This window comes from Bos javanicus, chromosome 18 (genome assembly GCF_032452875.1).
Source record: "Bos javanicus breed banteng chromosome 18, ARS-OSU_banteng_1.0, whole genome shotgun sequence".
In the NCBI taxonomy this organism is placed as follows: Eukaryota; Metazoa; Chordata; class Mammalia; order Artiodactyla; family Bovidae; genus Bos; species Bos javanicus.
In genome coordinates this window covers 44,783,794-44,800,561 of record NC_083885.1, presented here as the reverse complement: position 1 = coordinate 44,800,561, position 16,768 = coordinate 44,783,794, and the positions used below count along the sequence as shown (strand labels likewise).

Sequence of the window (16,768 nt, the reverse complement as noted above, 5' to 3'; positions counted from 1 at the left end):
TTTGACATGATTTATTTATTTGCTTGCTTATTTGGCTGTGCTACATGGCTTGTGGGACCAGTTCCCTGAACAGGGATTGAACTTGGGTCTCTGGCAGTCAGAGTGCAGAGTCCTAACCATTGGACTGCCAGGGAATTCCCTATTTATTTTAGTAACTGAAGTATACTTGATTCACAATGTTGTATTAGTTTCTGGTATATAGCAAAGTGATTCAGATAGACACACACATTCCTTTTATATTAAAATATGAAATCTTCATGAATTTGCATGTTATCCTTGTGCAGAAGCCATGCTAATTGTTCCAATATTAGTGTATGTGTTGCCAAAGTGAACACTACTTTACATGATTTTTGAATGATGGAAGCATAGCAATTATTTTATCTTGAGAAGAGAGGAGTTCTTTCATTTTTGCAAATTAAAAAAAAAAAAGTGAAACAGTAAAACCAAACCCCAACCTCTGTTAATTCTATGGCACACAGCATAAATAAAAACACATATGAAAATGTACAGAAGAAATACAGTGTTTTCTAGCTTGCTAAACTTAAAGATCATCTGCCAATTATTATGTAATTAAGTTGATTACACACTGCCTTTCTTTTTTAACTTGGAAGAGTTTTAAATCATAATTTATTCTCTGCTAATGAATATGAAAATAAAAAAATAGATGGATTTGGGGTATGTTACAGATTACCAAAAACATCAAGTTTACAAGTATTAAGTTGATAATTATGAAAGAAAGTTAAACTTCTTGAATAATTCAAAAAAAAAAAAGGAGGACTTAATTTTAATGAGAAAACTCAAATTTTTAAGGTATAGATAATTTCATTATTTTTTTAAAAATTTATTTTATTGAAGTATAGTTGATTTACAATGCTATGTTCATTTCTGCTAGTGATTCATATACATATATATATTATAGTCTTTTTCATATTCTTTTCCATTATGGTTTATCACAGGATATTGAACATAGTTTCCAATGATTCCATTCTTTTTTTCTTTTTGGCTGCGCCATGTGGCTTGTAGGATTTTAGTCCCCAGAAGAGGGACTGAATCCAGGCCATGGCAGTGAAAGCACCAAGTCCTGACCCATGGACCACCAGTGAATTCCCGATTCCATTTTTAAAAGCATAAAAAACAAAGAAAGCAATTTTATAATGCTAACATGAAACTGATACGAAAACATAAAAAAATACAAAAGACAGTACAAAAGGGAAAGCCATTAAACAATATAAAATATAAAAATAAAAGTATACAAATCTCACTAGCAGATATTTAAGAATATATTAAAAGACAATTGCTTACCAACAAGTAGGTTTTATTCCACGTAATGATGATTTAAAAAAAAAATCTTTTTAAATAATTAGATTAAAAAATGGAAAAAGTAGTACAGAGTGCCTATCACCCAGCTTCCCCTCCAACAGTAACATCTTGATTATCTATTGTACATTATCAAAAACTGGGAAAAACGAGGACACTGGCACAATATAATTAACTACACTAAGATCTCATAGTCAGATCTCAATAGTTTTGCATGTACTCATTTTTTGGTATGTCTTTACATACAGTTTTATGACCTCTTGCTACATACACAGATCCACAGCACCAGCACCATAATCGAGGTAACACAATCAAACTCTCCTGTGCTACTCCTGTATAGCTACCAAACCTTGCTGTTCTTTTTTAAAAATAGTAATTACACATCATACATTTCAAATGTTTAATTGAAAAGCAGAGGATTAGACTTTCAGATCCATGTAACAACTTACCTATTTGTCTCTTGCTATCATTTCTGAGTTGCTCATTTTCTGGTCTTGAGACTTTATGTACTTCAGCTATAGAATATACAGAAAGTGACAGTCAACTTGGGACACATAATCAAAAACTTCTGGAAAGTCAGAAATGGAAAAACAAACAAACCCAAAAATCCATATAACCCCACCACCATCACTACTTTGAGTAGAATTTGAAAGACTGAACGAACATTCTCTCAAGTTCAGTTTACACCTTCTAGGATCATTTCACATAAAGTAAATCTTTTTAATGAAAATAAGTTGAATGGAAGATGCTGACCGGTCAATCAAGAAATAGTAAACAGCTAAAGTTCTACCTCGCCTGTGCTCTTGATTCTCTATTGGTTTTTGGCTGGTAGATGGTAAAGGCCTGGTTGATACAGGGCTCCTTCTCCCAACAGGTGCTGGAGCAGGTAAGTGAGCCGAGGCGGTCTGTACTGCTTGTTCCATGGTTGGGCTTTTTCTCAAAGGGTCTAACTGAGGGCTTGAACGACCTAAAACGTAACCAAAAGATAAGAAACTACCCTAACCTTTGGGGGTTTCAAAATAATCTAGACCCTAAAAATACATCTAGAGCTTTATTTCCACCAATTCAAATCCTTTGAATAATTTGAATCCATCTACTTATTAGACCAGAACTTAAAATTATCTTTAGTGGGCTGTTCACTTAACTACTGTAAAAAAAAGAAGAAGAAAAAAAAGTAAAAATAAATCCCACCCAAACAAACAAAAAACTGTGAAAACTGAATCTGTATTTCTAAGTATGAATGAATATTATCAAATGAATATTATCAAAGAGCATTTAGGCAGATCAGATGTAGGCTTTCCCCAACAACCACAATCACAAGATTATACTGACACTTTAGTCATTATTTTCAGAGGCTTTAACTTTTTTAGTGTTTTCTGAAGATATATCTAAAGTGATACACTTATATCTGTAAGTATTATAAAGGAAGTAAAGAATTAGAAAGTATAATGAAGTTCTTCAATACCTTAGGGGCTTGGGTAATTAATACTAAAAGACCAGCAACAAATAAAACCTTCAGATAATTACATAATAACTATACTCAATCTTTGCTATTTGAATGATCTCTAGGCAAGGTTTTGCTTAATATGGTTTGGTACTTACAAATTCCATTTTTCCTTTTATGAAGTCAGAGCCTGGTCACAGTATGAACAGAAGAGTGTAACACTGGGTGCTCCCATCATGCTTTTGTCCCCTATGTTTGCTGTAAATCTCTGCTCAACGTGCTCTCACATCCCATGATATTGTAGCAAAACAGGTTTTGCTTTAAAAAATAATGCTCACTTTTATGTAAAAGAAAAAAAAATCCCAAATATGCTGCAAATGTTCCTATCTACCTGTGCTATTATGCACAGGCTCCAAACTGGTGACCTGGCCGAGTGCTGATAGCACACTGGTTGTTGTGCACCAGGAGCTTCAGGGATTATTTATCAGTATCCTCCCCTGGTTCATGGTTATCTAAAGTATGCAACAACAAACGTGTGTCACTATTTCTAGCATTACATTAATGTCACAGTTGAGTCTGCCAACAACAGAAACACTGTAATTTTCCCATTAATTACAATGGGAAATCATGGTGCAAGTTTATGTAAGTTTGGACCTAAGAGAAAAATTTCTGTAATTATTTATCACCTTACAGAAGTATTTATTTGTTAAAATAAAGGTGATTTATTTACTGAACAAGTGTTATGTTTTTTGAAAAGCTTGTTATTTAGGTAATTCTATCTTTAATCTCTGTTTATTTAGTCACATCAGGTCTTAGCTGAGGCATGCAGGATCTTCAACATGTCATGTGGGACCTTGTGGCACAGACTCTTGTAGCTCAAGGGCTTAGCTGCTCCACAGCATGTAGGATCCTAGTTTCCTGACCAGGGATTGAACCTGTGTGCCCTGCAATGTTATATGGATGCTTAACCACTGGACCACCAGGGAAGTCCCTGTTTATAGGTAATTTTATGATAGTCCATTAAATGATCTTATTTATATAGGGGCTTCTCAGGTGGTGCTAGTGATAAAGAACCCGCCTGCCAATGCAGGAGATTTAAGAGACATGGGGTTCAATCCCTAGGTTGGGAAGATCCCCTAGAGAAGGGCATGGCAATCTACTCTAGTATTCTTATCTGGAGAATCCCATAGACAGAGGAGCCTGGTAGGCTATATACAGTCCATAGGGTCACAGAGTCAGATACAACTGAAGCAACTTAGCATACATGCAAACATAAAACTCAAAAGCTCTTATTATAAACACACTCCCTCAAGTTACCTTCATTCTTATCTTCCCAGTTGCAAGAAAATTCTAGGCGTTAAAATTTGATAAATTTCAGAAATTTAGTTGGTGAAATTAAAATGCAGAACCCCAGGCCTCCTCTCTGTTTCTTGTAAATTTTTTTTAAAAAAAATTTTAATTTATTTAAAACTTAGTCTGAAGTATGAGGGAAGAATTCTGGAGTTAACTTCCCAAATGATCAGACAGTTATCTGTTAACATCATTTACTGGACAACAAGTCTTTCTCCACTAATTTAAAAACAGCATCCTTATCATATATTAATTACGTATTTATACTTGGATGTATTTCTGACTTTTGCTCCATTCATCTCTAAATTTATTCCTGCATTGTTTATTTTATGTATACTTTATTAAGAGGTAAGCCCTATCTCATTACTTTTATTTTTAAAACATGTCTAGGTATCAGATCAGATCAGTCGCTCAGTCGTCTCCGACTCTTTGCGACCCCATGAATCGCAGCACTCCAGGCCTTCCTGTCCATCACCAACTCCTGGAGTTCACTCAGACTCAAGTCCATCAAATCAGTGATGCCATCCAGCCATCTCATCCTCTGTCGTATCTGCATGCTTTTAAGACAGTTTGTGTATGTATTTTATTAGGTTCTCTTACAAAGTACAGTAAAGTTATTATGAGAAGTAAAGTCTTCCTAAAACTAAATCTTTGTATTTAGAGATAAGATATGCTTTTCTGATTATAGGTAACTTCTTTTATGTCCTTCTATTATCCTTTCTTTCATCAGAGGCTGGTCATATTTATTATATATTTTCTATATAATTTCTATTTCTCATTATTGTGAACATTTTCTTTTATCCCCATTAATAATCAGTGGGTTAGGTTTTAGGACATCTATTGATTTTTGTACTTATTCTCTACATTTTACCTCTAACTGAAGTCCCTTATTAGTTTTAGGTTTTTCAGTGAATTCTCAATTCCAAGAAGAATGTTAGCATCGACAAATAATACTAATTCTAGTATTCATATTTCTTTCTTTTTCCTGACATAGCTAAAAATTCCAGAACAATGCTGAGTAGCAATGAGATCCAGAGTTATTATGATTTTAATAAGAATCTTTCTGGTGCTTCAATATTAGGGTTAATGCTAGTTATTAATTAAGACCGCTAACATCTACTGAGCATGTTCCCTGTCAGGTACTATGCGGAGGGCACTACACACATTTTAAAAAAATTAACCCTTACAATAAGTCTGTTAGTTTATCAGTAAGTCCTATTTTATAATACAGAAAATTAATGCTTAAAAAGATTAAGTATTTTCTCTCAGAAGGAAATCTTATGTTAAAATCTGCAAATAAATATGTTATTTCTGGGCAGTGAAATCAAGTATTTTTATTTTCTTCCTATGCTGAGTGTAATTCTTTCTTTAAAGATGTATTTTATTGAAGTACTCGCAAAGTTGTGTAATTTCTACTGTAAAGCAAAATGATTCCGTTATATACATACACACACGCACATTCTTTTTTCATGCTTTTTTTCTATTATGGTTTACCACAGGATATTAAATATAGTTCCCTGTGCTATACAGTACACTTAGTCTATTTCTAATTTATTAATACTTATAAGAAATCTTCAGAATGTTAACAAATTAAAAATTAAGTTAAGTTAATATGAATAACAGTAACTACAACTATTTCAAAATATCTAAAGTGAGATACACAGGATTATGTTTAGCACTGGCTTGATTTTACCCTGAAGAGTTTTTGAAAATATTGTCCTGATTACAGCATATTTCTGAAATGACTTTACATTGTTTTATTTGAAAGTAAATATCCATATAAAGCTATGGGCCAGTATCATCTACTTTAGCAGCAGATAAAGACAAGGAATCTTAGAATCACTGAAGGTTATGAGACTGGCTGGTAGAAAAACAAAATTAAAAACAAATGAAACAGGATCCTTTAAGAAGTTTATTAAAATGCAGATCTCCAAGCTCCCAGGATTCTTATGTATCAGTTCTCAGGATCTACATTTCAAAGCATTCCAGATTAGATTTGGTTCTAGGTGGCGGCCACACTGAGAGCCACTGCTCTAGGTTATGAGGATGCTAGGAAAGATGCAACAGCATAAGGAACAGCTGTTTCCTCAGCTACTATTTCAAATTCAGAGAATTCATCCTCAGTAGTGAGTCTGAGTATAATATTTTAAGTATTGTATACAAGTACATATTATATATGGCTTCCCTGGTTGCTCAGCCAGTAAAGAATCTGCCTGCTATGCAGGAGACTCGGGTTAGATCCCTGGGTCAGGAAGATCCCACAGAGAAGGAAATGGCAACTCACTCCAGTATTCTTGCCTGGAAAATGCCATGGATGGAGAAGCCTGGTGGGTTTCAGTCCATGGGATCACAAGAGTCAGACATGACTTAGTGACTCAACCACCATATACAAGTAATATAATCGCTTTGTTAGAAAAAAAAAAAAAATTCAAACAGTGTTCACCGTTTTCATTTTATGATCTAAGAATTGTGAAAAGTCTAAACAGTGGAAGTCATTCAATAATGTACTTATTTGGATGACAATTTAAAAAGAGCTAAATAGAAATTATATACGTGATTCACAATCTGCAAAAGCTCTTCCATTCAAAGAAAGACAAAAACCACCACAGAAATTTAGAATGGAAATTTTTGAAGGAAAAAACAGCTTACCTTGAGATAGCTGTGTTTTTAGAGCTCTTGAATCCTGTGTAAAGGCAGAACCAACCACACTACTTTGGGAGAGGGCACTGCTGCTTGATGCTTCTGTTCCAAAGGATGTCAAGGAGCTTCCGGCTTTAAAAAAAAAATTTTAATGAAAATAAAAAAAATTTTTTTTTAACCTTTCTATTATATAAAGTAATATACCATGTTAGTGATGATAACTGTCCTTCCCCATAACACCTGAGCAAGTTAGTAATACTAGAAATTAATGAAACTGAATCAAAAAATAATTTTGAGAAAATTTTGGCAGTATATACATATAAAAGCAAGCCCATATGTACTCCAGCTTCTTTGGAAACGATTTTTGTAACATATGCAATACTGTCCTGAGCAGTTATACAGGTAGGACAGCAGAATGCACATCAGATAGAGAAGTAGCAGAAATATTCAAATATATTCAACACTAACATGAAGGTTCAATTATTTTAAAACCAAATATCTGTATAAATAGCCAAATCAGCAGACAGGTCTACAAAGAGCTTTTCCAGCATTTCCAATGGACAATGTACTCCAGTCCATTTTAATGCTTCTCCTCAGGACAGTATTGTGGGGCTATGTTCTGCCTAAAGCAACCACAAAAAGCTCAGATAATATGAAGAAGGAAAAAATCCCTCAAAAGGACTCAATTCTTTGCTATATTAGGTTATGTCAATCTTCTCTACATTTCTTCAGAATTTATGAATCAATCACTTTCCACATGCTGTGATCTCTTAATATTTAATCTACATAGGTTTTCAACAGTCTTCCTTACCCACCTCTATCTGCTTTAGTTTATAAGCAATCGCCTCCGCCCCCCGCCAATCTGCCTACCCCTCCCCTCATTATTTTCATGTCTACTCCACAACAGAAATTTAATTACCTGCTTTTAAATTACTTGAACATTATGGACATGTCCCTCACATCTTATTTTCAAGCTAAGCAACTCTAGCTCCTTCAACCATTACTTACCTTCACATATTCTTTAAGCCTTGCCTCTGACTTCCCCCTAATTAATGGGGCAGCAGAACTTATCACAGAATGAATGGGATTCCTTAAGAGCTGTAATCCATTCAGGCTGTGGCCTCAGTCAGCTAAGGAGAGGCCTAACATAATCTCCCACAACACGCCCAGAAATGTTGAGACTAGTGCTCTCAATAGTTCTATAGAATGCTGAGTCCCTCATCCCTAGCATTTCTAGGTAATGACCAAGATATAGACTACTCTGATGATGCGTAGGCAACCTCCACCCTGCTCTGTTTTCTCACCTGACTCAACCTCCTACTCCTTGCCCTCTGGTTAGAAAACTCTTCTATATTCTCCATCTCTTTTCTGAGTTCTTGGTCATACAACACCCACCTCCTTCATGCCAATTCTGCTACTGATTTATCTCAAATTACCTTTTATGCATAGGGTTAGGGAGGGATCAATGTTAATTTTTTCCAAATAGATACCCAGCTGCTGCAACATTATCTGTTGGAAAGATTTCCTCCTTTCCACTGAACTGCATTGGCATCTTTGTCTTAAGTCAGCACTTAAATAGGTCTATTTCTAAACCCTCTATTCTCTACCTGTGTTTGTCTATTGTTGTACTGATCATTCCCTGTCTTGAATCTTGAAACAGCATATACTTCAAACTTCCTCTTTCTTCCAGAGTATATTGGTTATTATAGTTTGTATTTTCATACAAATATTAGGATCAATGTGTTAATTTCTATTTTTTAAAGTGTGATGGGATTTTTACTAAGATTATGTTCAACCTGTAAATTTGTAATTTGGAGGAAAAGTGTCACCATAAAAATACTGAATCTTTTAACCCCTAAGCATGGATTTATGTAGATTTGTAATCTCTCTCAGCAACGTTTTGTCATTTTCATTGAACAGCAGTTTTACCAGCATCAGCACTACTGACACGGTGCGCCAGACAATCCTTTGTTTTGAGGGCTGTCCCATGCATGATAGGATGTTAAGCAGCAACCCTGGCCTCTGTCCACTGGATAGTAGTAGCACCCAAGTTGTGACAGCCAAAAATGTCATCCAACATTATCACATGTCCCCTGAGGGAGGGGGATGAAACAAACTTCCCTCTACTGAGAACCACTAGTACAGAGGCTTTTAAATATCTTTTTTTATATTCATTCCTGGGTATCTGATGTTACTGATGCTATTATAAGCTGCATTGGATTTTGTATTTCATTTACCAATAATCTGTTCTAGATCAGCAAATTTTATAATTTGTCAAATGGTAAATAAAATATTCTAGGCTTTTCAGGCCACATGATCTATTACAACTATACAACTCTGCACCTGTAGTGTAAAAGTAGCCACAACATGCAACTAAATGGGTATGGCTGTATTCTAATAAAACCGGAGGCTGGCAAGATTTGGTCCACAGGCCATCGTTTGTCAACCTGCCTATTCCGAATATAAAAATCGGGTTGATTTTTGTGTGCTTACCATGTGTCCCTTACCATGTTAAATTCACTTATTCATTCTAGTGGTTTTAATATTTCTTTGCATTTTCTATACACAGAATCATGTCACCTTCTGATAATGACATTTTTAGTTCTGCCTTTCCAATCTCTGAATCTTTTATTTTTTCTTGCCTTGTTGGACTGACTAGGACCTCTAGAAGAACACTACATGAAATAAGATACAATTCTGCTTTCACTTTATTCCTTACCTTAAGGGAACAGCCTTCATTATCCCACATTATGTGTGCAAGCTTTTCATTATCCCACTATTATGTATGCAAGCTTTTCATTTCACTGATCAAATGAGGAAATTCCCTCCTATTCCTTAGTTGTTGATAAATGAGTATCAAATTTTATTGAACACTTCCTCTATATCTTTTGGGACTGCAGCTTTTCTGCTTCATTTTGTTAATGTGGTAAATTACCAATGATTTTCAAATGTTATAACATCTTTGCATTCCTGAGATAAACTTTGTCATTATGTACTAACCTTCTTATGAATTGCTGACTTCCACTGATAAGACTACGTTGAGGATTTTTATATGTATGTTCATGGAAATTAGCTGTAATTTTATTTTCTTGTAATTTCACTTACATTTTGGTATCTTATCTTGCCTTCATTACCTGGTTAGGAAGTGTTCTTCTCCTTTACTCTCTCAAAGAGTTTGAAAGATTGGTAAAATTATTTCTTCCCTAAATGGTAGAATTTACCAGTAAAGCAAACAGTCTAGAATTTTCTTTATTTTAAATTACAGTTTCAACTTCTTTAACAGAGTGCTAGTGAGATTATACTTTCTCTTGTATTGGTTTAGGAAACCTGTAGTTTCAAGAAATTTGGCAATTTCATCTAAAATGACAAGTTTGTTGACATAAAGTTGTTCACAGTATCCTTTTAGGATCTACAGTGATGTCTACTCTTTCATTCTTGATATCAGTATTTGAGTTTCTCCCCCTTGTTTAGTTTTGTTAGAATATTATTAATTTTATGAAATTTCTTTAAAAGCCAATTTCTGGCTTTATTGATAATATATATATACATACTTTTTTTTTATTAGTTTCTATTTCCTGTTTTAATTTTTTTCTTCTTTCTAGTACTTTTGGGCTAATTTTCTTTCCTTTTTTTGTTTTACCCTTCTTAATAAACTGGTAGCTTAGAGCACTGATTTTAAAATATTTTTGTTTTCTTATATATGTGTTTAAGGTATGAGCTAAGCAATGCTTAAGCTCCACTCAAAAATTTTGATATGTTGTGGTTTATGATCATTATATTTTAAAATATCTTCTAATTTCTCCTGTGATTTCTTCTTTAATTCATTAATGATTTTTATGTTTGTTCAACTTCTAATTACTTGTCTATTTTTTCAATTTATCTTTATTATTAACTCCAAACTTAACTTCTTTGTGGTTTGAGAAAATACCGTGATTTCAATCTTTCTGAATTTAATGTAACTTCTTTTATAGACCAAGATTTGATCTATCCCATTGATTGATCCACACTTACTTAAAAAGAATCTGCTGCTGCTGCTAAGTCACTTCAGTCATGTCATCTTCGATCCCATAGATAGCAGCCCACCAGGCTCCTCTGTCCCTGGGATTCTCCAGGCAAGAATACTGGAGTGGGTTGCCATTTCCTTCTCTAACGCATGCATGCATGCTAAGTCGCTTCAGTCACGTCCAACTCTGTGTGACTCCATGGACGGCAGCCCACCAGGCTCCTCTGTCCATGGGATTATCTAGGCAAGAATACTAGAGTGGGTTGCCATTGCCTTCTCCATGAAAAGAATCTATATTCTGCAATTGTTGGTGTATTATTTTATAAAAGTCACATACACATTTAGGATTGTTACAGCTTTCTGATGAACTGTCCACTGTACTGTTATAAAGAATCCTTCTGTATCTTTGGCAGTACTTCTGACCTTTAAGCAGTTTTGTCTGACGTTAATTTTTCTAACATACTTTTCTTATCATATAACAGGGTCTTTTTAAAAAATTTATTTTAATTGGAGGCTAATTACTTTACAATATTGTGGTGGTTTTTGCCATACATTCACATGAATCAGCTATGGGTGTACATGTATTCCCTATCCTGACCCTCCCTCCCCATCCCATCCCTCAGGGTCATCCCAGTGCACTAGCCCTGAGCACCCTGTTTCATGCATTGAACCTGACTGGCGATCTATTTCACATATGATAATATACATATTTCAATCCTATTCTCTCAAATCATCCCACCCTTGCCTTCTCCCAGAGTCCAAAACTCTGTTCTTTACATCTGTGTCTCTTTCGCTGTCTTGCATACAGGGTCATCGTTACTATCTTTCTAAATTCCATATATATGCATTAATATACTCTATTGGTGTTTTTCTTTCTGACTTACTTTGCTCTGTATAATAGGCTCCAGTTTCATCTGCCTCATTAGAACCTAACAGGGTCTTTTTTTAAAAATTCAGTTTGATGATCTCTGCCTTTTAACCGGAATGTTCAATTCCTTTACACATTACTGAAGTAGGTCTTTTATTTATTTTTGGCCACATCACATGTCATGCGGGATCTTAGTTTCCCCCAACCATGGGTCCCCTGCAGTGGAAACACAAAGTCCTAACTACTGGACTGCCAGGAATTCCAAAGTAGATCTTTAATAATCCTTAGTCTGTCATTCTTAATGCAGGAAACACTCTCCTGGTTTATACTAACTTTATAAAGTTCATAAGCAAGTTAAGTGTTCATTAAACTCAGTGATTAAAAATTAATCTGTACAAAACACTACAGACCTAAGAGAATCACTGTCCAGTATGATTTGATTATTTAAGCAGCTAAAATGTATTCATTTGCCTGACTGTTCAGGCAATTTACCTCCTCTTGCGCACAAGAGTAGTATGAGAGAAAGCACGCCATGGCTGTTTGCTGCTTCAGTTTATTGAGATAATTAATTTTTCCTAAAGGCCTATGAATTAAAGGCAGTAGTGACCTAATCTTTGCACATAAGAACAATCTGAGTGTCAGCTTAAAAAAATAACATTGTAATTCTACGCACTGCATCATTTCTTTCAAAGTATGAGAGTATCTGTTTCCTCATAATCATGACAAAACAGAATATATTCAAACTTCTGGGTTTCTGTCAAATTGATAATGAGAAATGGTGTTGTGGTGCTGATTTAATTATCTCACCATAAGCAAGATTTAAGCATCTTTCCATGTTTAAGGGCCATCTGTATTTTTTTCTGAAAAAGGCAAAGTTAGTTCCTAATCTTTATCTATTTTTCTGTTGGGTTGTAGATCTTTATTTTCAGAAGCTCTTTAGATATTACAGATACTAATCCTTCATGATATAAACTGCAAATAAAACTATAAAAAGATGATAATATATGAAAATTAAAATGGAAAAAATTCCCCTAAACAGCAGTAGAGTAATCCCAATTTATTTAAACGTCCTCTTTACATCAGAATACTAGGCACAGAAAATGAAAACAAGAGGCTTAGATTAAAATCTGGCTTAATTTGTATCAACACAAACTGTATCTGAGTTAATTCTGTTTCTAAAGAACATCTGCCACCTTAATCAATGCTACAGTTTTCCTCCTCCTCATTTAACTATTTCTAAATACTATATATAGTTCTTTAATTAGCCACTCCACAAATTATTCTACCAGTATGGAAATCAAACAATCAAAAATAATTTGCTACTGCAAAAGCTAGTCTACTCATATGGAAAACACAAGTAAAACCTATGTTTTGACATTCAAAGAACAATTAGATAAAAGTATTTATAAGGAATATATTAATGTATTTCACCACCACAAAATACTCTGATCAGAGGAGCAGGATGTGAGGAATAGCAAAAGCAGCATTTACTATGCAGACATTTTGTGTTAGACCCTGTTTCAAATACTTTTATAAATACTGTCATGCAACTTCACAGTAATGTAGAAGGCAAGTACAACAATACAGACGTTAGCTAACTATTCAACTTAGTGAAAGGAATCTCAAAAGGATAAAATAATTTGCAACTGTCCCTTATTTTGAATCCTCAGAATAGGATTCTAATAACATAGGGTATACCTTGATTTAACATGGATAAGTTAACATTGATCTTTCCTTGAGTAGGATTAGGAGGTACATGGACCAAAGTTATTCCACCTATCCAAGAAGTAATTAAATATTTAAATTCTGATTAGAGATGAAAGAACTACCACCCCCAACAAAAATATATAAACTTGAAAAATGTCAAACTTGTGTCAAAAAAAGGGAGTACACTGAATATCAATATATTCCTCACCTAGCTCACCAACTACTAACTTCTCACCACGCCTATCCCATTTTTTTCATTTTTTCATATTGCGATATACAGACTTCTCTTTTCACCTACATATGCCATAATCAATCTGACTCTTCACCCTTCAGTACTAAAGTCATCTCCCTAAAACATATTCTCCTATATGGTTAACCACAATACCATTACCATCTAAGAAAATGAACATCATCCTACATTTAGTCCTCACTCAAAGTTCCTCACTAGTCCCTAAAACATTCTTTATTATCAGCTTTTCCTGAAACTTGGGCTCTGACCATATATTACATTTGGATGCTATGTTTCTTCAGTCTTCCCAAGTCTAAAACAGCCCTGCTCCCTCTCTTCTTCACAACACTGAATCCTTTGAAAAACCTGACCTTCTGAAAATGTATGTCAGTTTCTTCAAGGTTAGAGTCTGCAGTTTTAGCAAGAATGCCCAGAAGTAAAGGTGTTTACACCTCTCCCATGTATCATCACACCAGAAGACATATAATCAATAATTATGGCAATACCAAACTTGACAAATTAATTAAGATGGTGACTGACCATCAGATTTCTCCATTATAAAGGTACATCTTCTCCCTTTGTAATTAACAAGTAAACTGTGTGATGATACTTTAAGATTATTTTAATATCCTGTTTCAACCTCATTCACCCAATGATTTTAGCATCCACTGCTAATCCCTGCTAATTATTTCACTAGAGATTAACAATGGTGATTTTCTATGTCCACCATTCCTTATATTTCTTAGCTAGTGCTATTTTACTAAAAAAAGAGTTTCCTTTTTCTTCTTCTTTTTAAAAGGGGCCTAGATTCCGTTTAGTGGGGAAAAGTATTTAGAAAGCAAGAACTGGGTCTACACATGTCCTTTGCTACTGGGTATCATTGCTTCTAGGCCTCTTCTATGAACAGAATCAGGAAATAATCATTTTTAAAACTTTTTTTAAAAAAAAAAGTTTTTTAAAACTCAGTTTTAAAAAAATGAGTTCACACCTATACCTCCAATTCACATTCACTACCACAACACTGTTCTTTACCTTTCCCCATTCAATATGTGTATCTCCCTTCTCCAAGGTAAAAATACCGTTTATCAACATCAATATATTATTCATATGCCTTATCCTATTATACATACAAAAAGTAGTTTCAAAATGAACACCACCAATACCACTACCAATTATAAACCCTAAGTCACGTTTTCTAAGAGTTGTATTTCTTCTTTTAAGAGTGTAAAATATCAGTGTAGAAGTTTACTTAATTAATAAAATCTACTAATATACTAATGAGTTTCAAGATAAACTTGAAAACTGGATTTGTGATTCAGTGAAATAAACTGATAAGTGATTATTTCAATGAAATCAATAAAGGTATACTTAAAAGGTAAAATGCACAGCTACAAAAACACAAAAAAGTTCATCTCATTATATCTAGTTGTACATGAGAGCCTTTGTCTTCTAGTCACAAGTAGGACTGTTACTAGCCTAGCCTGTCTATATTTTCTATAGTGTTGTGTATATTAGTTGCTCAGTTCTGTTCAACTCTATGTAAAGGACTGTAGCACGCCAGGCTCTTCTGTCCATGAAATCCTCTAGGCAAGAATACTGGAGTGGATAGCCATTCCCTTCTCCAGGGGATCTTCCCAGTCCAGGGATTGAACCCATGTCTCCTGCATTGCAGGCAGACTCTTTTATGACTAAGACACCAGGGAAGCCCGTAGTGTTGTTTACTATTCCTTAACAACAGGATTATCTCCATTTCCCTTTTTGAAAACCCATCCTATTGGAAAAAAATGTTTATTTTAAATGGCTAAAAAAAAATTTTTTTTAAAAAATAAATGGCTATATCTTGTGTAAATTTAAAATAATATTCAATAAAATTTGGTAATTGGATATACCTAGATTTTTAAAAGTTACTATTCTAAGAGATGGCCTTTATAGAACCACTAATCATTAAGGACCAAAGTCTTCAAAATAACAGGTTACAAAAGGAAGATCAAACAATGTCTGAAAACTTGTGGGAGGTTTTATACATCTTTATGATAAAGACAGGAAAATTACAAAAAAGAAAGAAAGGAAAAAAGCACAACATACCAACACCAACAGCCCCAAACTGCTGTCCAACTAATGAACTTGGACTGAACTGACTGTACGTTGGCATCCTGCCAAAAGGTCCATAGGAGCCCACTGACTGGAATGAAGAAGTAGATGAACCTAGTGAAGACTGAAGAAAAGATTATGGGTTAATTTATCAGGCTCTAAACAATATGTACATAATGGAAATAAATTTGCATATTTACAGTTTAAAGAAAACTATTAAATTACAATTACTAGACACAGAAGCAATTATAACAACTTGCAACATGCACTTAATGTTATAACAGTTGAATAATCTGACTGCAATATTTGATTTTATTTATCAATTATACTTAATGTGATTTATAAATACTTTTTTCTACAATGAACTCCTCTTTTAGGTTTCATTTTAGAGCAGATTTAGGAAAGAACCAAAGAAAAGTTACCTGAGTAAGTAAATGAACTTTGTTTAAAGAAAGAATATGAGAAAAATCAAATTTGGTTATATCAACAGTACTAAGTTTCAGTCTTGTAAGATATTTCACTTTTGATTTTACTCTTCTTTTCAATCGTTAGAGGTATACTATTACATTTACAGGAAAGAGACTATCCCATACAAAATCATTTACTATTTATACTTTAAATATAGTTATTATTATGCTGGGGCTTCCCTGGTGGCTCAGACAGTAAAGAACCGGCCTGCAACGCAGGAGACCCAGACTTGATCCCTGAGTTGGAACAGTGCCTGGAGAAGATTCCTTGTTCAGTGCAGGCAACTATTTACACGAGAACATGCCTTTTCTCCCTGCATTAAAGAAGTTTGCATTTTCTCAGGGATCTTCAGTTGTGGCATGTAGGATCTTCATTGCGGTTTGTAGGATCTAGATCCCTGACCAGGGATCGAATTCAAGCCCCCTGACCTGGGAGTGTGAAGTCTCAGCCACTGGACCACCATGGAAGTCCCAGCCATTTCTTAATAAAAAGCTTATCTTGTATTCAGAAAAAACAGTAAATAAATGTTAAAAGGTACTTTTTCTCTCCCCCTCTCCCATTTTAATTTTACACAGCACTTAATATTTTCTTTAGGAGCGTTCATTAGGTATTTCCTTTTAAAAGCTGGAAAGTACATTCTCTGCAAGATAA

The 16,768-nt window shown here is 34.3% G+C and overlaps 1 protein-coding gene and 1 pseudogene across 9 annotated transcripts in view; both read right to left on the bottom strand.

Moving 5' to 3' along the window:
* Positions 1-16,768, bottom strand: part of LSM14A (LSM14A mRNA processing body assembly factor) — a 53,903-nt gene that overhangs the window by 11,300 nt on the left and 25,835 nt on the right. For 6 of the 9 annotated variants that reach the window (XR_009730856.1, XR_009730857.1, XM_061387926.1 and 3 more), the window contains exons 3-6: positions 15,644-15,773; positions 6,761-6,883; positions 2,108-2,284; positions 1,767-1,832 (exon numbers count right to left, since the gene is read on the bottom strand). Coding sequence is in view for 6 of the 9 variants with exons in the window: in XM_061387926.1 (XP_061243910.1) it covers positions 1,767-1,832; positions 2,108-2,284; positions 6,761-6,883; positions 15,644-15,773 (496 nt within the window). In the remaining 3 variants the exon portion in view is untranslated. The remainder of the gene's footprint in view (positions 1-1,766; positions 1,833-2,107; positions 2,285-6,760; positions 6,884-15,643; positions 15,774-16,768) is intronic. The other 3 variants (XR_009730858.1, XM_061387929.1, XM_061387928.1) reach the window with 1 other exon arrangement.
* Positions 240-335, bottom strand: LOC133231242 (U6 spliceosomal RNA; annotated as a pseudogene).